Source organism: Ictalurus punctatus, chromosome 9, assembly GCF_001660625.3.
Source record: "Ictalurus punctatus breed USDA103 chromosome 9, Coco_2.0, whole genome shotgun sequence".
In the NCBI taxonomy this organism is placed as follows: domain Eukaryota; kingdom Metazoa; phylum Chordata; class Actinopteri; order Siluriformes; family Ictaluridae; genus Ictalurus; species Ictalurus punctatus.
In genome coordinates this window covers 11,543,461-11,565,840 of record NC_030424.2, presented here as the reverse complement: position 1 = coordinate 11,565,840, position 22,380 = coordinate 11,543,461, and the positions used below count along the sequence as shown (strand labels likewise).

Below are 22,380 nucleotides of genomic sequence, written 5' to 3'. Positions count from 1 at the left end.
CTCCCACAGCGGGATCTCCGCGCGCCTTGGCTGATTTCCCGCCATTCCCGCCCTGTGTTGCACAGCAGTGCGCGAGGAGCTTGTTTCCCTGAGGAAAGCGGGGTCTCAGAGGTCCAGCAGGAGAACTGACTGAAATGTCAGCTCAGGATGATGTCGACAGACGTGGAAGCTGATAATAGTGTGGAGGACACCGCGCTGAACAGGCCCAATGATGATGCGGAAACCCCGGCCAGCCTCGATACCATAGAGGAGGTGAGATAAGCAGCACGCACCGTTCCTTCTGTTCAGATTTACTTCACGTGCACTTTATAGTGGTGGATTTTTGTTGTTATTATTGTTGTTGTATTGTTTCTACAGGACGCTGCCTCACGGCAATGTTGAGAACGATTTTGAGTTCATTCTCTTTATTGACTCTGACTTGTACTAAAGGCTCTTAAGCTCCTCTCTTCTCTGTGATAATAAACTGCTAGCATTATTGATTGTCATTGATGCTCAGACCTATTTTAGTCCTTTGCAGCACTCCTTTGTGTCACAAGATCAAACTGGAGGCCTCTTAAAATCTCTTAATAAGCTTGTTTAAAAAAAAAACAAAAAGTTCGCATGGTTCACAAACAAACATTATTTGCATGTACAATGACAATCCAGCATGACTTTACAAGGAAGACAGGATCCACTCTGAACATCTACATTTTAAATCTGGGCTCCTGCATAGGTCTGGTAAGTACTAGTGATGTGTCTTTCATGAACCATCCGTTCATTTTGAACGAATCTTTAATATGACTCGGGAACAGCGAGTTGTCTGAGAGAATGATTCATTCATTTCTGACCGCGCATGCGCTGCAACATCCCCATAGGTTCCGTACCAGAAACAGAAATGATTAGTTCAGCACTCGAGTCTTCGGGTTCGAGTCGTTTGTTCTACCGGTGACCACCGCATAGGCAATGCACCATGCAATACCGGAAACGGGATGAACGAACGACTCGGACCCAAAGACTCGAGACGTATACTGATCATTTCTGTTTCCAGGAAACAGACCTGACAAATGTGACATGACAAAAGAAAGAACGACTCGGATCGGGAGGTGAGGTGAACTAAGAGACTGCATAGCCTGAAGACCAGCTAAGCAATTAATGAATCATTTATGTTTCTCATAATTCGGCCTTGGCTGCGTTGGCCTATAGTTTATTTTATAGTTTATTAAGTACTAGATGTGTTGGGGAATTTAACATGTAAAATTTTAATTATATTCCTCGGAAATGAACGAAATGACTCGAAAAAAAGATTCGTTCATTTTGCTGAACGAGAGTCAGTAAAATGATCCGGACTTCCCATCACTAGTAAGTACATTCACATTTACTCTTGGTGCATTAAGCACTTCTGACGTACGTAAGTGCTGTGTGTTCTTCATAAACACATCCTCATGCTAGGTACAGTAGGCCAGTGTCCAAGAACATCATCAAGCTAAATAGTGTTACAGAGAAGCAGCAGGTTAAGGTATTTTTTTTTTATATTAAACGTGCTCGTAGAGTGTATAAAGTATAAAACCATGAAAATGAAAAACGTTTCGGGATAAGCATGTATATTTGTTTAAAAATAATACACTTTTACACCAAGACACTAAGATTGTAGAAATCTGTTGTCTTTAGACATTCCTATATTCTCTGCAGTGGTTCTGGTTCTGTAATGCATATCACATTTACTCTTTGCCCTTTCATTACACAGCTAATGACCTTTACAATCAGCAAGATTGTAAGAACTGAATATATAAAGGACAAACTCCTGAAATGCAATAAAAAAAAAAAATTCTGGTACAGAAAAGGGCCAGAACCCTATGCAGGATCTGACAGATATACAAATGCTGCAGACGTTTACAACAATATTAGTTGAACACTTGAATATAATATACAGTGCATGGCCACATTGAGTACACACTCTGGCTGCCATTTTTACATTACATGCACCAGATGTGTGTGCACCGGCATTTTCCAGAATTCATCACTGCAAATGTTTTTGATAATGCTAAAAATTAGATCATTATTTGCCAGTTGAAATGTGCTTTTTACAAAGCTCATATTCTGAAAGTTGGGATATTGTCTTGCCTATATCTATTTAAAAAAAAGCACTTCCAAATTTGTGGTTTGTTTCTAAGTTTCTTTTGGCCCCTTGACCATTTTCAGCATAGCTGATCTGTCAAAATATTTTTGTTAGGTAGAACTGATTGCTGAATATGAATATGAGAACTTTAGATTATATAAATAACTGGAGCATGTGGCTGGACATATTGCTGTAACATGAGCCTAACCTGATTCATTAGTAATACCTAATTGAGTTGTGTTTTGGGATGCATGGAAGGCTTTGTCAAAACTGTATGTTTTATCAGTTATCTGATAATAACTATTTCATAACCACTTAGCCATGGACAAAGGAAGTAATGTAGTATTTTCCACACTGACCATGTGACTTGCTCACTTCCATGTCTGATCTTCATTACTGAGGGCTCATTTTCTGCTTCCTTAAAAGCCTCTCAGCCCTTCAAGTTATCAGCTGGTTAATTTCACAGACTGCATGACATTGCTCCACTGCTAAACCTGACAAGAAGATATTCTATTGGTCAGTTAGAAGTGATAGGCTTTTCTGCATGTGATCAAATGTGCAACTGTCAACTCAGTAATATCCTTTAATATCTTCTGAATATACACCAATCATTCATAACATTAAAACCACTGACAGGTGACGTGAATAGCATTGATTATCTCGTTATAGTGGCACCTGTCAAGGGGTGGGATAATTGGAACCAGGAAAAATCTGAAAGCGTAAGGATTTGAGTGACTTTGACAAGGGACAAATTTTGATGCCTAGACGACTGGGTCAGAGCATCTCCAAAACGGCAGGTCTTGTCGGGGTGTTCCTGGTATGCAGTGAGTGGTACCTGCCGAAAGTGGTCCAAGGAAGCACAAGCAATGAACACGCAAACAGGGACATGGGTGCCCAAGGCTCACTGATGTGAGTGGGGAGCGAAGGCTGGTCTATCTGGTTCGATCCCACAGAACAGCTACCGTAGCGCAAATTGCTGAAAAGGTTAATGCTGTCTGTGATAGAAAGGTGTCAACACAGTGCATCGCGTGTTGCTGCGTATGGGGCTGTGTAGCTGCAGACTGGTCAGAATGCCCATGCTGACCCCTGTCCACCGCTGAAAGTGAATACAATTGGCACGTGAACATCAGAACTAGACCATGGAGCAATGGAAGAAGGTGGCCTGGTCTGATGAATTATATTTTCTTTTACATCATGTGGACAACCTGGTGCATGTGCGTAGCTTGCCTGGAGAAGAGATGGCACCAGGGTGCACTATGGGAAGAAGGTAAGCCAGCAGAGGCTGTGTGATGCTCCTGCCATTAAAGTGGATGTTACTTTGACATGTTACTTTGGTTTTCCCTAGTGGCTGTGGCCTCTTTCAGCAGGATAATGCTCCCTGCCACACTCCAAAAAATGTTCAGGAATGGTTTGAGGAACATGACAGAGAGTTAAAGCTGTTGACTTGGCATCCAAATTCTACAGATCTCAATCTGATCGTGCATCTGTGGGATGTGCTGGATAAACAAGTCTGATCCATGGAGGCCCCACCTCGCAACTTAAAAGATTCTGACTTAAAAGATCTGCTGCTAATATCTTGGTGCCGGATACCACAGCACACCTTCAGAGGTCTTGTGGGGTCCATGCCTCAACAAGTCAGAGCTGTTTTGGTGGCACAAGGGAGACCTACACAAAATTAGGCAGGTGGTTTTGAGGTTATGGCTGATCGGTGTATTTATTAAGCTGTCTTTCCAGTGGTAAAGAAATTCCAAGGACCCTATTGTGATCACAGCACATATTTCATGTTAAAGGGATAGTTCACCTAAAAATGAAAATTCTGTCATCAGTTACCCACCCTCATGTTGTTCCAAACCCATAAGACTTTCATTCATCTTCAGAACACAAATGAAGACATTTTAATGAAACCTGGGAGATTTCTGTCCATCCATTTACAGTCCAAGTATCCAAAACTTTCAAACTCCAAGAATTCATAAAGGCATCGTAAAAGTAATTCATTAGACTCCAGTGGTTTAATCCCAATTTTATGAAGCGATATGAATGCTTTGAGTGCACAAAAAGCTAAAATTAAGTCTTTATTCACAAAATATCTTCACTTCCACATAGATCTCTGATGCATGTTCATGAGAGAACCACAATGCATATGTGTTGTGTTGACACAAGAGCAGACACCATGTTTTCCATTAGACATTTAAATAATGTAACATAAAAGCCATTGCAGATCTATTGGCGATTCTCAATATTATCCTCAGTTAGTCGAAGCCTAGCATTAAGGGACATGCAGTCCTCATATGAAACAGAGCCTGGTTTGTGCATGCTTTTTAGCTCAATGGAGTCAAATTCCTGGAGGGTCTGTGATAATCTAGTGCTGCCTTGTGAGTTTCCAAAGAGATCAATTCTATCCTTGTCTTGCAGCTTTTTCCAGTTCATAACACTTGAGCCTGATTTAGATGGCTTAAGGCATCTTCTGCATTCTGTCTCTCATGTCTTCTGTTTCTGCAGCAAAGGCCAGTGAAACAGTCCCTGAGCGCATCTATGCGTCGTGAGACACACTGGCGCTGTCTCCTCCTCTCCTTGCTCATGTACAGCTGCCTGGGTGCTGTGGCCTGGTGCCAGTTCACTCGTGTCACCAAGCTGAGCTTTGATTCGTCTAGTACCTCATCCTTGACTGCCCCTGCAAAAACTCTGCGAGGTGGAAGAGGGCGCTCCATGATATATCATGACAGCCCCTGCTCTGACGGCTACTTCTACATCCCACTTACGTTTCTGCTAATGCTCTATGCAGTCTACCTGATGGAGTGCTGGCACTGCCGTGCCCGCAGTGAGCTCCAGTACAAGGCCAATGTAGACAGTGTCTATGAAAGGGTGGTACGCATGCGTGAGGCTAGGCCATGTGTGTGGTGGAAAGCCATTGGATACCATTTTGTACGGAGGACACGGCAAGTCACACGCTATCGGAATGGAGACGCCTACACCACTACGCAGGTCTACCATGAGCGTGTCAATACACACATGGTGGAAGGTGAGTTTGACTACAGCCGTTGCGGAATGAAGGACATCTCACGGGACCTACGTGGCCTGGAGAGTCATCCAGCTACAAGGTTACGCTTCACCAAGTGCTTCAGTTTTGCAGGGCCAGGATCTGAGAACGCCTATCTCAACCAACGGTCCAGATTTTTCTCAGAGGTCGAGGGCTTGGACGACTACATGGAGGCACGGGAAGGCATGCAGCTGAAAAATGTTGATTTCAGAGAACACCTTATAGCTTATGTGGATCCTGATCAGCTACCCTGGTACTCTTCTCAGGTCGCCTTTTGGCTGGCTGCCGTCCTCATGTTATCCTGGCCACTGCGGGTTTGGATAGAGTATCGGACAGCCTACGTACACTACCAAGTAGAAAAGCTCTTTGGGCTGGAGTACAGTAACAGCAGCCCATCTTCAGATGAACTTCCATCTACAAGGAATAGTCATTGCAGTATCCCAAGAGGGGAAATGGTAGACAGCACAGAGCTGGAATGGCATATTCGCTCGAACCGCCAGCTTATCCCTAGCTACTCTGAAGCCATGCTGATGAACTTGGGGAACTCTAGGCCTGGACAAGGTGACATCAGAGCATCAAATGTCTTCCTATTAGATGATTCCCTAACCCAGAGCTATGGCACCATGCTACAAGACTGTGATCGTTGCTGCCAGCTTGAAGGAACGCGTCGGGCCACCATCAGCTCCAGCTGCTCCTCCATCTTCTCCCGGCACACTTTCCATTCATGCGTGTCTCAAGACACCTCCCGCTTTTCACTGTGCCGAATGTACGGATCTAGGCGCACAGTGGGGCTGTGGAGGAGCCATAGCAGCACACTGACTGAACGCTGCTGCCTGGATGAACAGTGCTGCAGGTCGTACTCCAGCCAACTAGCACTTAATAATAGCCCTCCCAATTACCAGGATGCCCGCTTCTTCCCTGTCCTTATAGTGCACAGGTCCGAGGGATGCGGAGATCCTTCAGAAGTGAGGAGATACTATGTCCGTAGAGGTTCTCTCTGTTTGGAGACTTCCCTTTAGAACTGTATGCATCCTGGTTTTACTGATCAAATATGGTGATCTGAAAGAGCGCATAATGACTTTCTGAATTATTGCCTTAGTAGAACTGGGAAGGAAATATGCAATGCCGGTCTGTTTACTGAATGTGATTATAACCCAAGTGCTTGATGTGAATGATAAACTGACTAAAAGCCTTAAACTATTTTAAATATATGTGTATATCAAATTTTGCATCACAAATTATGTACAGGTTGATTGGAGTAGCTTGGAAAAGGACTTCATACCCATTACTGGCACATCATCTGCAGTGGAAAATCATCACATTTGAAGTCTATAAAGTCATCCAAGAAGAATTGAGTGAAAATATATTGAAAGAATGACTGTATATTTAAAAGAAATGTTATGCATTGACCAGATACATCAAAGGTTCAGTTTTCACACTCATTTCACATTTAGGTCAAATTAATCTGCCCTACATCATTTAACTTCCATACATTTGTAGTGTTTCCTGTGCAGAAAACAAATAGTCAAATAAATATTGATGAAAGGAAATATTGGATAACCAAACAAAACAATAATTGAGAATTCCATTAGTGATGCACCGATGTGAAACTTCCAGGCCTTAACTGAAGCCAAAATGCAGGATGTTGCAAAAATTATTTTTATTTATATTGTTTTTATTTTAGTGCAATATATGTCCAAGATACAAAGATGTAATACCCTGAAATTATTTATGTATATATATTTACTTAAATATTTACATATATATGTAATATCCTGTTTTGGTATATTTCATACCCAATTTTAATATGAATATGAAATATGTAATATGCAAATGAAAAAAGAAATAACATTTTCATATGAGTGATGATTAAAAAATATAACTGACACCTGATTTTCAAAGGTTCAAAGCAATATTTCAAAAACTGCATTATAAGGGTTTTTAAAAAAAACAAAAACAACAACAAACAAACAAACAAAAAACACTTGTTAGACTTTCTTTACATTTCAACCAATAAAACTGATACTCTAAGAAAAAACTGAAAAAGTCTACTTTCTGTGACTGTCCCAGGCTCTGTAATCAGGAGCTCAGAAATCACATTAAGACTGAATGTGCTGACCAGTAGCACTTGGTGTTCTTGCATGCCTGACTGTCAATTATTTTGTGCATACACTGCAGTCATTGGGAAGCAACATACTGGAAAAGAGCAGTTGTGGGTTACTGTGAAAGCAGGACTTTCAAACTTACACCGTGGTAATTAATAGGTCAGAATGAACAGTTTCTACCCATTTCTCATGAAGATGGCATTGGAAATGGTGTGCTTGCAAAGTCTCCCTGTGAAATCAGTGCAGAAGACGGATTAACTTCTCATGGGAATAACAAAAATACACCATCAACCATCAGTGCAGCACCAGAACCACTTAGCACATTGCAAATATGCCAGTGTAAATATATTTCATGTGTTTCAGGGTGAGGGTTTTCTTTAATGGTGTGCAGTGGCAAAGTTTATTTACTGGCACTAAAAATGATTAGATTCACTATTATATCATCAGTACTTAAAACCTGCCTAAAATATGTATAGGCCTAATTTTTGGCAGCTCAAATAGACTGAATTAGGAATAACATTTACTGAGTTACCTAACCACATAGGCTCGGTCATAAAGTCTGATATTTTATCCATCGGTTATGGATTTGTTCAGTAAGAACTGGAATATTCAAGAATGCAACCACTGTATTCACCTGTTTTGCTTTACATGAGAAAATGTAGGAGAAAGAGAGATTGTTATTCTAGCCTACTGTGTGAGGGAAAAAGTGAAGGATGTCACATTTTGTCATCTGTAGATAAAGCTATAGTCTGGGAGGTTTTGGGGATTATTTTGTGGTGATTCATTGATATGGTTGTCTAATGTAATGAAGTTCACACATGGCGATCACATTATTGGATCATAAATGTATTGATGGGAAGCATAATAGCCTACTGTGTTATATGTGGATATAAAGAGAAACATAGTTGCCATTAGGATGTAAGAGACAGGTCGATCAGACTGTGAGGTCGCGCGCTCTTTTTGATTGCTGTGCGGTCCACCACACAAATAATATTAATAATATTTGCTCAGTGGGGGTCCTCTGGTGGATTTTTTCCCGATAGGAATATCAAAGAAAAATGTTAAAAGGGTAGGCGACTATTTTTTTTTGGGGGGGGGGGGGGGGGTTATACGCAAAATAAACCTTGTGTAGTTTGTAACCGTAAATAGGCGTGGAACTCTGTCGCGTGCGTTTTGTCGCCATGGAAACTTCTGTCGTGGACAAGTATAAATCGTTGAACGAGCCTGCTTTAGCATTAGCCGACTTTAACCGCGAAAAACATTTTAATGATCCAGCGACGTCGTGAGGTTAACCATCTGAACTAGTGAGTAATTATTTCATGTGATAATGGTGCTGCGACCTTTTTGTATTTAAAAGTAGTTTGAAGCATCGTCTTAGATTCACACATAGTGCAGCATCCTGACTGAAACGTCTCCTTAGTCCTTACTTCCTGAATAAGTTAACAACTGGTGTGAAATAATGACTTGCAGGAGTTTTATTTGGCAAATGTGGAGCTAATTTACTTTTTTCCTCCACAACTTTAGGTGTTATAATATTCAGTTCTCAACATTTGCATGATATAGAAACGTGATTAAAACAAGTGCTTGATATTTCTATGTATTATTATCACTTGGATGGCCACACCTTGATTATGTGTTCTTTGTCTGTTTTTTTATTTATTTTATTTTATAAAAAAAAATAACATCAAAATATCTTCTGATTCTTTTCTGGCAAAGATACATGACACATTACATCCTTTGAAACAGGGAAATGAATATGTTTTGTATTACTGATCTAATGTACATACACAACAGGTGCCCTAACTGAGACAAGTGCAGGAAGAGAGGAGTCAAAACTATAAATCTATAACACAGCCAATCTAAGTCAGGGAATGATGAATAATGTGTAATGTTAGAAGAAGTTGGGGTAAGGGGAATAAGGGGAATATAGATATATAAGCATTAAGAAGAAATGTCAGCATATTCAGTTTAGCTTATGTATTAACTATACATTTTCAAGTCAGTAACTCTTGATTATTGCCTGGTATCTAGCCTTTAAGTCCCCATGGATTTACAGGAGCATTTAAAAGGCATGGATCAGTGTCTCTCTCGCAGAAAGGAGCGGCTTTACAAGCAGCTCCTTACTAATGCCTCGAAAGGTTTAACTTTCTCTGAAGATGTCATGTGGGAGATGGGACCGGATAACATCCCATACAGCACAGCTAATTTCAGCTGGCTTTTCTGTGCTTCCGGCCCATTGGCACTAAGCACCAGATCTAAGAGCAGAAAGCAAGGAGGAACAAAAGCTTTGCCACACCATGCTCGACTCCGAGGCTCTGTGACTCCACCTTTACCAGCTTTGTCACTGTTGCAACCTGTACATCACCATTCACTGACCACTAATGAGACTTTTATGACGGTGCCTGGCCAAAGAGATGGATCATTGGACTCAGGTAAAAGGATAGGTTTGAAAGGAGTCTTAAATGTGTACAGTGTAATTCCCTATCAGTTCCCTACCATATTAGAGGAGGAAGAGCCGATTAGGACAAGCAAGGGAGACGAGTCTGTGCTGAAGAAGGTGACAAAGAATACTGCTCAGTGGATTGTCAGTCAGCAGATTCCTAGAGATTATAATTATAAAGCAAGACAGCAATCACCACTGAAAGATCAGTATGGGTCAGTCAGTGCCACCGATCTCGTAACCGATGAGTCCAAGGTTAAGGAGGAAGGTGGCTTCTACAGTGTGCCCAAAACCAGCACAGAGCCCAGAGCACTGCAGAGCAGCAAACCCGAGACATCGCTACCAGTTTATTACAGGCAAGTCAACATTGTTGTTCTTCTTTTATACAAGGAAAAAGAAACACTTTGACGCATACTGTTATAGGAAGATAATCCATGATGAGCTGGTGTGATTATGGCACAGTGTGAAGCTTTACAACCCTGAAGTGGATTATTTACTTTAACAGCACATCCTGACCCGTATTATTTCTCTTATACTATCCCAATTGATGGTTTGCCAACAATAAAATAATTTACAATTACTAATGAATAACACAGTATGCTTTTTATCTAAAATGTAATATTTGAATGAGAAGCTGTTTTGCATTATTAAGTATTAACACTATCAGTCTTAATTAACCAATCTGCAACATGTACATGATTTGGCCAAAAATGTGTGGACACCTTACCAGGCTTTCTCATTAGGCATCAGTATCCACCCTCTTGCACTCTTGTGGCTAAAGGAGCATAAATCCACACAGCCATGCTCCAAAATCTAATGGAAAGCCTTCCCAGAAGAGTGGAGGCTGCTATAGTAGCAAAGGGAACACAACTCAATATTTATTCCCATGGTTTGGAATGGGATGTGCAATGCATGGGTGTCCACATACTTTTGGTCATGCAGTGTATATTTGTGTGAAATAGAAAAAAATCATTAAACTCTTCTCACAGGATACAAGGTCACAGTGTCTCACCAGTTTGCATAGATGAACAAAGTGGGATCAATAGGACGGCGAATGACGTGGCCATAAATCATATTGAGACCCCAAAGCTGCCTCGCCTACAGGACAGCCTGAACCCACATGCTGGAAAATATGTTTTTCACACTGGCAACAACTTTGAACTGGAACTCTACACAGGTATTAGATAGACCTGGCTTCCTAATAAATATAACTATAAGTCTGTGAATTATAGGTCCAGAAAAACTCTCAAATTCAACTCTGTTAGTGACACTGAATACGTTACTGTGCTGTGCTGTGCTGATGGTCTGCAGGACAACAAAGCAGTGGTATAGAAAAACTTTTGCAGTTCATAAAACTTGAAACTAGGATCCTGTTAAAAGTCAGGGTGCAAGTCGCATAGAAAGACTGAGTGTTTAATTGACATTTAGGGATGGCCAAACAAGTGCATCAACAAGGCAGAAAGAATCAAGACCGCATCGTCATGGACAACAACTCAGAGTACCAAAAGAACCTCCAGGAGATGTTTCCATGTGGCCCAGAAAGGTGGACAAATTTGCCATCAGCTGGCTTGCTAAGTCGGACTGAAGGTTGGTATTTTTGTGTGTGCATCCACAGTACACTTTTGTGAACATTTGCATGAAAAGCTACAAGTATATTATCATGGATGTAGCATATGTTAGTATGCCTTATATATGTTAGTATGCTTACCTGCTTTTTTTTCCTTCAGCAGAAATGGGTAGACTGGAGAAAGGAGTACGGCGATGGGTGGGTTTGCCCACCAAAGCTGACTATGCTACAGAGCTGGGGCTCAGACCTCCTGATTACAACAGACAAGACACAAAATTGCACAAACAGCCAATTCATTACAACCCCATGCAGGGGCTTTCTTCTCTCCGCTATGCAGTGGAAGGGTGGAGGAATGCCTGGAAAATCAGTGAGTTCCTGTACTTGCTTGCGTTATGGTGTTCAACAAATCAGCACTTTTCATTCAATCAACCTTACTATAAAGGCTCAGAACGGTTAACATTAAAATTTGATTAATGCATATACCGTTTTGGGCGACGTGGAGGCACAGTGTAGAGGTGGGCGATATGACAAAAAAAATATCACATTTCTCAGACATTTCATACACAATGTGTATCACAGTATGTATGTACATTTAATGATTATTTAATGTCTACAAATTTTTTATGTATATATATATATATATATATAAACACTGAAAATCTAAAAAATTAATACAATTTTACATTTTAACATCCAATCAGCTGCTACCAATCAATTAGTAATTATGATAAAATATATGAAAACATATCACAATATCTCGGAAAAGTGTTTTGTGACATAATTTATCATGATATTGATATCATATCATCATATTGCCCAGCTCTAACATTGCTGCTTCACAGCTGTCCTTTCACCTCCCAAAAAACACGCCAGTAGGTAGAGAAGGTAGGTGGGAAGTAAATTACCTCTAAGTGTAAATGAATGTGTACATATGATGATTTCCACCTTGTGCTTATTGGGATAGACTCCTGATCCACCATAACATTTCTGAAGTGAAATTTACATACTGTCCTTCCAGAAACTAGCTGGCAGAGTGTCACAATTGAGGGTTTGAAGAAGGATCTCACTGACCTGCACTGCCAAGTGCGAGTGGCAGCTATTGCTACTTGTGCATCAGGAGCAGTTAATAGACCAGAAGTGGGTCCAGATCCAGATGAAACAGATCTGGGTAATAAATGTGACCATGGCTGGTTGACTGAACAGAGAATACTTAATCACCTCTTTCCAAATACCTTTAAAAATACTTTGCCTCTATAATCATTGGTCAAAGTTCATTAGAAAAGTGTTATTTAAGAAATGTATGTATATAAATGTGTGTGTATACAGTACTATGTCTTGTAAATATAACAGAAATGTCTTAGACCTAATATATAATATATTTGGACGAATTCAACCATTCAGTTTCTCTGTACACCATATCACACATACTGTAGCATCATTCATTGTTCTTCTGTTAGCTCAGTATGGTCAGAGCCATGAGGTAGAGGCAGTGCCTCCAGAACTGCAGCCCCTGCTTCTCATTGCCCTCGATGACCCAGTGAAGAGAGTTCAGCTGGCAGCTGCAGTGTGCCAGTATGCCATCGGTACACCCAATGCCCATGCACGGGATATACTGCGAAAAGCATTACAACATGGTATGTAGAGCTGGGCAATATGACTAGACTAACAATGATCGTGACAAATTGTGTCACAAGACAATTTTGTGAGTTATTCTGAGAATCTGATTTTTTTTTAAATCCCCCTTTTCAGTGTTAAATAATTTATTTAAAAGGAAAAGGATAATTGAACTCACTGTTTTGCTGTTAGTTTGTTAACAAACTTGTATATCAAGATACATATCATGCATCATAAAAATGTCTTCAAGTATTGTGATTTTTTTTTTGTCATATCAACCAGACATCCCTAAATAACCATGGCACAGTACTGAATAGTACTGTACATGTAATTAAGTGTTTGAGGATGAAATTATTACAAAAAACTTTATTAAAAACACAAAAATTTTATAAAATAAAACATTTTATTATACACAACTAAATTGACATGTTACTACATGTTCACATATAACTGAGTGAACCTGACATTATGTTTCCATGTGTGCCTTTCTGACTGGGTCCATTTGTCTGGTTTCACAGATTCCTCAGGAATAGGGGTAGATGGCTGGGTTGCAGCTCAGTGTTTAGCGATAGAAGGGGAGGCCAGTCAAACTGTCATAGAAAGATTACTCTCCCAGCTCTTTCTCAGCAAGGCTCCATCAGACCAAGAACAGGCTACCACCCTACTAGCCAGCATTAGTAGCAAGACTGTGAGTGAGTTTGTGTGGTCTTTTCAGGTGTACACTGGATATAAAAATTCTACACACCACTGTTAAAATTGCAGGTTTTTGGGAGGTAAAAAATGAAACCAAGATAAATAATGTCAGATCTTTTTCCACCTTTAATGTGATATAGCAATCAACAAAATTCAAGGGAAAAACAAATAGAAACATTTTAAGAAAAGAAAAACAGAAGAACTACAATAACTTGGTTGCACAAGCATGCACACCCACATAAATAACACATAACTAATACTTTGTTAAAGCACCTTTCACTTGTAATACAGCACTCAATATTTTTGTGTAGGAGTCTACCGATTCAGCGCATTCTCCATCCATTCATCTTCTGTACCGCATATCCTACATAGGGTCGCAGGGAGCCTGGGGCCTATCCCAGGGAACTCAGGGAATGCTAATCAGCATACAATGCATGTCTTTGGACTGTGGGAGGAAACTGGAATACCTGAAGGAAACCCCCGAAGCACAGGGAGAACATGCAAACTCCAGGCACAAAGGGCAGAGGCGGGAATCGAACCCCCAACCCTGGAAGTGCGAGGCAATCGTACTAAACACTGAGTCACTGTCGGCACATCTTGATTTGGCAATTTTATTCCACTGTTACTTGCAAAAAAAAATTCTGGGCTCTAAATGAGCCGTTCCTTTGTTAACTTAAATTGGTGCTTCGGGTCATTATCATGCTGGAAGGGGAAATGTTTCTTCATCTTCAGATGCCTAACACAGGCCTGCACGTTTTGTGCCAAAATTGATTGACATTTGAAGTAACCTCCATCTTGATTAGTGCCTCAGCTGAGGAGTATGAGCATGATAGCATGATTCTGCCACAACCATGCTTCACTGTGGTTATGGTGTTCTTTGGGTGATGAGCTGTCTTATTTTTGCAATAAAAATATCTTTCAGAATTATGCCAAAAAGTTCTATCTTGGTGTCATCAGATCATAACACATTTTGAAATGTGGTTTGGGGTGATTTAGGGAGGCTTGGATTTTTATTTATTTTATGTTTGTGAGAATGGGCTTCAGTCTAGCTATGGCTACCCCATGATGATGTCAAGAAAATCCTACAGAAACAGCTTGTCTTTATTCATCAGAGTCACTTCATTAATGACAGGTGTATGATAATTAACACAAGTTGAATATAACTGGTTAATTCTGAGCACAGTCACATGCCCCATTATAAAAAGGTGTGCAAACTGATTATTAGAAGTCTTTTTCTTCCTAAAACGTTTCTCACATGAATTTTGTCGGTTGCTAAATAAAATTAAAGGTGGAAAAGAGATCTGATATGATTTTTCTTGGTTTAATCGGTCGTGCAATTTTTAAAAGGGGTGTGTAGTTTTTTTTTTATATGCACTGACCTGCACCTCTTATTTTATGAATGTATTCTACTGCATTCTAGCCCTGCATACTGTTCTGTGTTGCACCATTGTCCTGAAGAAATGCCATTTCGTTCGAATAAATAACAAGCTATATAGAGGAATGACAAAAACTCACTTGATTTGACTTAAACAGGGTTTTTGTCCATTTTCATTTTTTAATCTCAATCTTGTTCTGTCTATTTGTTTCCAAATTGACAACATACTTTTTGGATGTCACTTTTGTTTTTTGGTTTGTTTTTTTTTGTTTTTTTTTACATGAAATTCTAACCAAAAGGACATAAACTGCTTCTCTTCAGATTCTAGTGCGCTCATTGCTGGGAGAGGAATTGAACTGCGCTGACTGGACAAACCGAGTTCTGGCCTGCAAAACAATCTCCGAGCTCAAATGCCCAATCAACAAAGTACTAACTCACACCAAACAAAATATTGTGCTTAACTTGAATGCTTCACAAATACTGTGCAGTAAACAAAGATTTCAAAATGATTTGTGATTATTGGTCTTCTATAGGATCTGACCAACAAGTTGCTGTACTTGATGTGGAATGACTGGAGTGCTTTGGTGCGTCAGGCAGCAGCACAGGCTCTAGGCAAACTGGGCTTGGGCAGTGACATACACAACGAGCTGAGGTATCAGACTCTCGGGACAGAAAAAACCTGCATAGCCACAGATTATTGTATTCCCACCATGCTTGATGTTGGTTTCATTTGTTTTCAAATATAATTTATTCTCTTGGCAGTGTCAAACTACATGAGGGTCCAACGCCTTTGCGTGTGGAGGCATTGGTCCTTATTGGTCAGCTGAAGATAATGACAGCCAAGCTGCTGCCCAGTTTCTTGTGCTGCCTAAATGATGAATTTGATGTTGTACGCAGGCAGGCCTGTTCAACTGCTGCCTCTCTCATGCTCAAAGATGAGATGGTGAGGCCACGAGGCTCATCATTCCCCACTGAACAACAAGATGGAGGGGCACATAGTAAATAAAGCTGGATGAATAAGAGAATGTTCTGGGCAAGGGCAGTGTTTTACAATTTGAAAGTTGCTTTTTTTTTCTTTCTCAGATCCAGAATCAACTGTTTCAGTTAATGCAGAATGACTCATCGTGTGATGTGAAGGTGGCAGCAATAAATGGTGAGCTCGATTCAGGTAGCACAGACCTCACTTTATACTGAGGTCTATATGTAGTACATATTATGAAAGTTTTTTTTCCTCTAAGACTTATAGGGGGAAAAATATTGCTTAGAACCTTTTTCCAACCATTTAAAAATGGTGCTGATAATAAACCTAGCAATGACCATTAGCTTTACACAAATCAATCTGACTGCGCCCAAATGATTTTCAGTCTTACTTCTGTTGGACATTACCGAGTACTCAAGCCATTCTACATTGGTTGCTTGTGCTGGTTTCCATGGTTTCACTGGTAGTGCCAGGCTAGTGTGATATCCACACAAGCTAGCTACAGTGAGCACAGGATAATTCTTGAATATTTTATGCAGCACTGGGAAAGATCGGTTGGCTGACACCTACGCTCCAGGGGCTTTTACTGTGGGCGCTACAATATGAGGAGGAGCCCAGTGTGCGCATTGCTGCCTGTGAGGCCCTGAAGATCTTAGGGGTGAAAAGTCCTGAGCTACAGAATCTTCTGCAGGAACGCTTTGTCTTGGAAGCCAATGCTCAAGTTCATAGGTCTGAACTGTAAATAAATTGCAGAACATAAAGAAGCATAGGACTCGAGGGAATTCTGTCAGGAAAGTAGCATGTAACAAAAATATTAACTAAAATATAAGCTAAACCCTAGCAGATGTACTAAGTGTCTAGCACATCAGTGTAAAACAGATACAAGTATATTCTTATATTTATTCATTTGTATCAGTTTGTTATAACATGAACACTGGTTATATGAACATTTCATTTCTTATTACAAAGGCACATTGAGGATCTGATGAAACACTATGGCTACAGCCTAGACAAGGGCATGGACCACATGATAACAGAGCAGGTAAGTGTACTGCATATCAGTTTGTTAGGTTTGACACTTGAGGTCCTTCTTGCTATACAAGAAGGCTTCTTGTGCATATGCATAATTTTGAGCTCAGTCCATGTACCTCTTGCTCTGCTGGTATATAGGTACAAAAGCTCTGCACAAAGAGTAATATCACAGCTAAATTGCTGCTACTAGAGGACCAGAAACAGCAAGCGCAGAGGAAGATCCTAAGGAAAGAGAGCCGGCCAGAACCTACAGTCATGTCTGCACTAATTCAGGAAAGATTCAGAGGTTGGAAGACCCTGGAAGTTATTTGTTTCAGCATTCCTATCGGTCATAGCTATCCATCATATGTGCGGCATGTATCTCTCTCTGTCTGTCTGTCTGTCTGTCTGTCTGTCTGTCTGTCTGTCCACCAATCAGCCATAACATTAAAACCACCTGGCTAATATTGTGTAGGTCCCCTTTGTGCCACCAAAACAGCTCTGAGCCGTTGAAGTCCATAAGACCTCTGAAGGTACTGTGGTATCTGGCACCAAGACATTAGCAGGTGATTCTTTAAGTCCTGTAAGTTGCAAGGTGGGACCTCCATGGATTGGACTTGTTTGTCCAGCACATCCCACAGATGCATGATCGGATTGAGATCTGGGGAATTTGGAGGTCAAGTCAACACCTTGAACTCTTTGTCATGTTCCTCAAACCATTCCTGAACAATTTTTGTGATGTAGCAGGGAGCATTATTCTGCTGAAAGAGGCCACTACCATTAGGGAATACCGTTGCCATGAAAGGGTTTACTTGGTCTGCAACAATGTTTAGGTAGGTGGTACTTGTTAAAATAACATCCACATGAATGCTAGTACCCAAGGTTTCTCAGCAGAACGTTGCACAGAGCATCACACTGCCTCTGCCATGCATCCTGGTGCCATCTCTTCCCTAGTTATGTGACGCACACGCAAATGGCCATCCACATGATGTAAAAGAAAACGTGATTCATCAAACCAGGCGACCTTCTTCCATTGCTCTATGGTCCAGTTCTGATGTTCACATGCCCATAGTAGGCACTTTCAGCGGTGGTCAGGGGTCAGCATGGGCACTCTGACTGGTCTGCAGCTACACAGCCCCATACGCAACAAGCTGCAATGCGCTGTGTTCTGACACGTTTCATAGCATTAACTTCTTTCAGCAATTTGTGCTACAGTAGCTCTTCTAGAACCAGAGGGGCTAGCCTTCACTCCCCAAGCACATCAGTGAGCCTTGGGCACCTATGACCCTGTCGCTGGTTCACTGGATGTCCTTCTTTGGACCACTTTTGGTAGGTACTAACCACTGCATATCACTAACATCCCACAAGACCTGCAATTTTGGAGATGCTCTGACCCAGTTTCTTAGATATCACAATCTGGTCCTTGTCAAAGTCACTCAGATCCTTACTTGCCTATTTTTCCTGCTTCCAACACATCAACTAAAAGAACTGACTGTTCACTTGCTGCCTAATATATCCCAGCCCTTGACAGGTGCCACTGTAACAAGATAATCAATGTTATTTACTTCACCTGTGAGTGGTTTTTAATGTTATGGCTGATTGGGGTGTTGTAAATGAATGTGAGAGAGACAGAGATTTAGGCATGTATATTTATTTATATTGCAGACACACTCATCAATGAAGAACTGATCAGCAGATGGTCCAGACAGTCAGGTATTATAACAGTTTACAAGATCTTTGTGATGTATGTAATTAATTCTGGTGGTAAGCATGCCTATTCATAGTTTAGCCCATAACAAGCCCATCTTTGTAATAAGAAGTGTTATTTATTGATGCATTGAGGAACAAAAGTAAACCACTCATACATAAAATATTTACAGAGACTGTGTATATTACTGTTTTTTTCTGTTCTTCTCCAACACCTGTCTTTAGATTTCAGTAACTATTTATACCAGAAGTTCCCTTGACACTCAAAAGGAACCACGAGCCAACAGTGGTCATACCGCTCCTACTGAAGAGTACTGACAGATTGTAAATAAAGCAATGATTACTGAATTATTGTTTTAATGTGATTATATTGTGACAGCCGCAGTTTACCATTTTCTCAGCTGGACATATTGTCCTTTGGCTTGCCACTCCGCTGAAGAACTTGCCTCGTCAGACTCTCCACCTCTGTGACTTGAGCCAGGAGCTGAGTCATGCCATTATTCTGATTAAGAGATAAAAATAGAGATGTAAAGGGTCTGTATACATAAAATTCTGGTAACAATATGGTCAGTTGAAGACAGTTAAGATGAGAGCCTTCTGAAGAGTGAGATGTTTTACTGTATGTTAGGAGTTTCCTGGAGGTCCAAAAAGATTTGTGTTCCTCTTCTACCACACCAAACTTAGCCGATAAAGCCTTTCTACTAAGCTGATCAGGTGTGTCAAATGAAGCTGAATACTAAACGCTGTGCTATGGACTTCTAGGTATGAAGTCTGACATCCCTGGTGCAGTTACGCTTTTTTTTTCTTTTCTTTTTCTTTTTTTTTAAATTAAAGCCTCAATATCTCTAATGAAGGAGAACGCTTAAAGGTTTTACAGAGAACCCTGCAACAAAGTGTTTCTCTATTAGAGATCCAAGTAGAATTCCTTAAAAAATTTACTTTCCAAAAACCTTTAAGAAACATTTTTTCCTTGAGAGTCAAACTTCTACCCTTTTTGATTTATATTCTCTTTGTCTGAATAACAAACACATATTTGGAGTTAAATTTTCAGCTCAGTTCAATTTCAGCAAACACAGTCAGTCTGTACAACAGGAGAGAGAGTTATTTTTGCAATTGTTGTGGCCAAAAATGCTTGACATTTTTCAAAATTTGTGATACAATTTGCTGAGATTTTTTTATTTTTTTGTGGGAAACTACTTGAATTGGTGAAATTGCAATCGCACGAAATTGTGTAGCTCCATCTGTCACAGTGATGTTTGTTGTTGAGACCTTTTAGCTGTTCGACGCACGTGAATCGAAGAGGGCTTTGGCCGAATGTCCATTGTGATAATGTCACATGACGCATCGTGACCCAAATTTGTGGCTACTTTGAAAAAGTTTGCTTGATTTCATATTCATTTCTGCACTCGCAAAATCCTGGAGGGACTGACTGACTTGCAAATAATCATACTTAAATAAAAATAAAAATCCATGCTGAAAATGAACATTCTACTCTACCAAGGCAGTAAAACAACCTGTTTTATTCAACATCTTAATTTTATTTATGCAACATGAAAACCTATGCTTGCATCCTAACCCAGCATTTCCCAACCTTTTTTCTGTCATGGCACCCTTTGAAAATGTTAAAAAATTTGTGGCACCCTACACAAACACACTAATGCTAGACAGCATTAGCTACATGAAGATGAAGTTGATGGTCCAGAAGCATCTGGAGGTTTTCTTTTAAGAAATGTGTCCATATTCTTTTGCACTACTTTGACGTGTTGCTGACTTGTCAGTGAGGGGGGGGATTATTATTTTTTTATACATATAATTTAGTATTATTATTATTATTATTATTATTATTATACATGTGTGTCATTTCAGACATCAGACATTTATCATATATATTAAATGTTTTATACACATTTTAGCATTTTAGAAATGTTTGAAGGATTTTTACATGGCACCTCAACTCTCATCAGAGGTCACCCCTGCTCTCATCAGATGGCACCCCTGTTGGGAAACACTGCCCTAACCTATACAATGATAGCTAGAAATTTAATATAAAATTCGTACTCGCAATGTATACATGTAAAACAGAAAAGGCCCAACTCATGCCAATAAACAAGTCGTAAGAGATTACATTTTAGTGGTGCAACATCATGTGTAAGCATTAATGGTACTTACCAGATTACGCATAGATTCATCAGTTGTTGGAATTGAGTGAACCATCTTCGTTTTCATTTCCAAAGTCTCTATGAACTCAACCACCATTGCCATGAGTGTAACCACATATCTGTGATAAAACAGATATTTGCAGCCAATGTTGGTAGCATCGGGTTAAAATACACTTACTGAAACGTTTCTAAATCAGCATCAGAACATCATATAAGCTCAGTACACTGACTGAAACTCTCTTACCGATGAAGATCAGCCTGTATAGGCAAGTTCTGCTGGCAAAGAGGTTTCATAAGCCTTTGGCGCAAACTTGTCTGTTCTCTCAGCATTTCCTGAAGATGAGACGTGAATTGCTGCAAGGATGCAAATCTCTGACCTGTATTTAAAATAAATAAATAAATAAATCAAACTTCAGTTTTAATACCGTAATACAGAATGAGTGAACGCAAAAAGGTATCGCACAGTACTTACTTAGATAATAACTGTGAGTAACATCTGCACTGTTTTTCTCAAGTCTTAGCAACTCCAAGTCCAAGCTCACCTGAAATGCATACAGTTATGACATACCTTGTGCTACAACTAACTTCAGGAGTATGAACACATAATGTATACTGAAGCAAGATATAACGTGTCATGCTTTCCAACCTGGTCAATCTCTTGTTTGATTTTATTCAGTTGCTCAATTTCATGCAGACGAGAGGAAAATATCTCTGGCCCTCGTGGTACATCATCAAGCTCTTTCTGTAAACAAACAAACAAACAAAAAGAGATTTGTCAACATCTCTAAATAATAACTTTTTTTTAAAAAGGTTCACATCAGAGTATACATATTAATGCCATCTGCTCACCTGAGACATTGTGCCTGAGGCTACACATCTCGCCAGGACCTTCTCTGCTGGAGAGACTGAGTGACGATTTAGTTCCCAAGTATCCATGAAGGAAGAATCTGACCTGCGTTTTAGTATCCGAGGCTGGAAGCGGACAGTCTGATATAATCCAATGCCTGTAGCAAACTACAAGTCAAACTAGTTAGCTTGCTAACTTAAATACCACTATGGGTTGACTTTATTCGCAACACAGTAAAGATTTACTTTTCTCCCTTCCTCTAGAGCACGTCTTCAGTGCCACCAGCCACTGTTTATAGTTTAAATTACTTTAAAACAACACCAACAAAATAAACTTACTCAGACCCGAAGCGTCTGTTAGACAAAGTGGAATTTTGAATAAACCCGCCTCTTTAGGTGTGTTCAAAATGTCCAATGTGCGCAGCACATATCTCACTCAGGACTATTCGGAGACATCCGACATCATTTCTACAATTCTCCAAACCTAGAGTTGATCATTTATCCACATTAAAGAGATTTTACATTAATTACACGGGCTACATTAATGAGAGATGTGTTGTGTGAGCTGTGTGAAGCGAATCTGCGCAGTACACACCTCTGGAGATATTTCCTTGCTCCTCTAGATCCCGTAAAACACATAGTAAACAGGCCTCTTTTTTTTTTTTTTTTTTTTTTTTGCCCTGTGCCATTATAATATTCATCAGCAAACAAATAACTTCGAGTTAAAGTTACTTTGGCACATTTTATTCTTG

At 40.1% G+C, this 22,380-nt stretch overlaps 3 protein-coding genes across 8 annotated transcripts; 2 read left to right on the top strand and 1 right to left on the bottom strand.

The window, feature by feature from the left end:
• si:dkey-13p1.4 (transmembrane protein 151B) lies at window positions 1-7,286 on the top strand. 2 transcript variants are annotated; one of them, XM_017475499.3, is made up of 2 exons: window positions 1-252; window positions 4,595-7,286. In XM_017475499.3, the coding sequence occupies exons 1-2, from the start codon at window positions 148-150 to the stop codon at window positions 6,149-6,151; spliced, it is 1,662 nt and encodes a 553-aa protein (XP_017330988.2). In that variant the 5' UTR covers window positions 1-147; the 3' UTR covers window positions 6,152-7,286. The 2 variants fall into 2 exon arrangements, 1 of the variants encoding a protein (XP_017330988.2); XR_001813492.3 differs by having other exon boundaries at window positions 171-252; window positions 6,381-7,286.
• A 1,107-nt stretch (window positions 7,287-8,393) lies between these two features.
• On the top strand, window positions 8,394-18,971 carry heatr4 (HEAT repeat containing 4). 3 transcript variants are annotated; one of them, XM_017477048.3, is made up of 17 exons: window positions 8,394-8,541; window positions 9,269-10,033; window positions 10,667-10,854; window positions 11,106-11,264; window positions 11,405-11,611; window positions 12,263-12,412; window positions 12,702-12,878; window positions 13,377-13,546; window positions 15,248-15,352; window positions 15,460-15,578; window positions 15,689-15,869; window positions 16,010-16,079; window positions 16,445-16,634; window positions 16,875-16,947; window positions 17,076-17,223; window positions 18,582-18,629; window positions 18,849-18,971. In XM_017477048.3, exons 2-17 carry the CDS (start codon window positions 9,282-9,284, stop codon window positions 18,881-18,883), a joined length of 2,772 nt encoding a protein of 923 aa, XP_017332537.1. In that variant the 5' UTR covers window positions 8,394-8,541; window positions 9,269-9,281; the 3' UTR covers window positions 18,884-18,971. The 3 variants fall into 3 exon arrangements, with proteins under 3 accessions (XP_017332537.1, XP_047013549.1, XP_047013548.1); XM_047157593.2 differs by having other exon boundaries at window positions 11,408-11,611; window positions 18,582-18,971; XM_047157592.2 differs by having other exon boundaries at window positions 18,582-18,971.
• On the bottom strand, window positions 18,237-22,245 carry haus2 (HAUS augmin like complex subunit 2). Of its 3 annotated transcripts, none has more exons than XM_017477052.2 (7): window positions 21,968-22,245; window positions 21,632-21,796; window positions 21,429-21,524; window positions 21,255-21,324; window positions 21,027-21,159; window positions 20,793-20,901; window positions 18,237-19,125 (listed from the first exon to the last, which is right to left on the bottom strand). In XM_017477052.2, the coding sequence occupies exons 2-7, from the start codon at window positions 21,716-21,718 to the stop codon at window positions 19,021-19,023; spliced, it is 600 nt and encodes a 199-aa protein (XP_017332541.1). In that variant the 5' UTR covers window positions 21,719-21,796; window positions 21,968-22,245; the 3' UTR covers window positions 18,237-19,020. The 3 variants fall into 3 exon arrangements, with proteins under 3 accessions (XP_017332541.1, XP_017332543.1, XP_017332542.1); XM_017477054.3 differs by having other exon boundaries at window positions 22,224-22,242; XM_017477053.3 differs by having other exon boundaries at window positions 21,875-21,985.
• Window positions 22,246-22,380: the final 135 nt, after the last annotated feature.

Coding starts and splice junctions, on each gene's coding strand:
- si:dkey-13p1.4 (XM_017475499.3), top strand. CDS start 148: ATGATGTCGACAGACGTGGAAGCTGATAATAGTGTGGAGGACACCGCG. Junction 253..4,594: donor GCCTCGATACCATAGAGGAG/GTGAGATAAGCA, acceptor CTGTTTCTGCAG/CAAAGGCCAGTGAAACAGTC.
- heatr4 (XM_047157592.2), top strand. CDS start 9,282: ATGGATTTACAGGAGCATTTAAAAGGCATGGATCAGTGTCTCTCTCGC. Junction 13,547..15,247: donor CCAGCATTAGTAGCAAGACT/GTGAGTGAGTTT, acceptor GCTTCTCTTCAG/ATTCTAGTGCGCTCATTGCT. Junction 15,870..16,009: donor TCATGCTCAAAGATGAGATG/GTGAGGCCACGA, acceptor TTTCTTTCTCAG/ATCCAGAATCAACTGTTTCA.
- haus2 (XM_017477052.2), bottom strand. CDS start 21,718: ATGGATACTTGGGAACTAAATCGTCACTCAGTCTCTCCAGCAGAGAAG. Junction 21,525..21,631: donor CCTCAGGCACAATGTCTCAG/GTGAGCAGATGG, acceptor GTTTGTTTACAG/AAAGAGCTTGATGATGTACC. Junction 20,902..21,026: donor ATACAGGCTGATCTTCATCG/GTAAGAGAGTTT, acceptor GTTTTATCACAG/ATATGTGGTTACACTCATGG.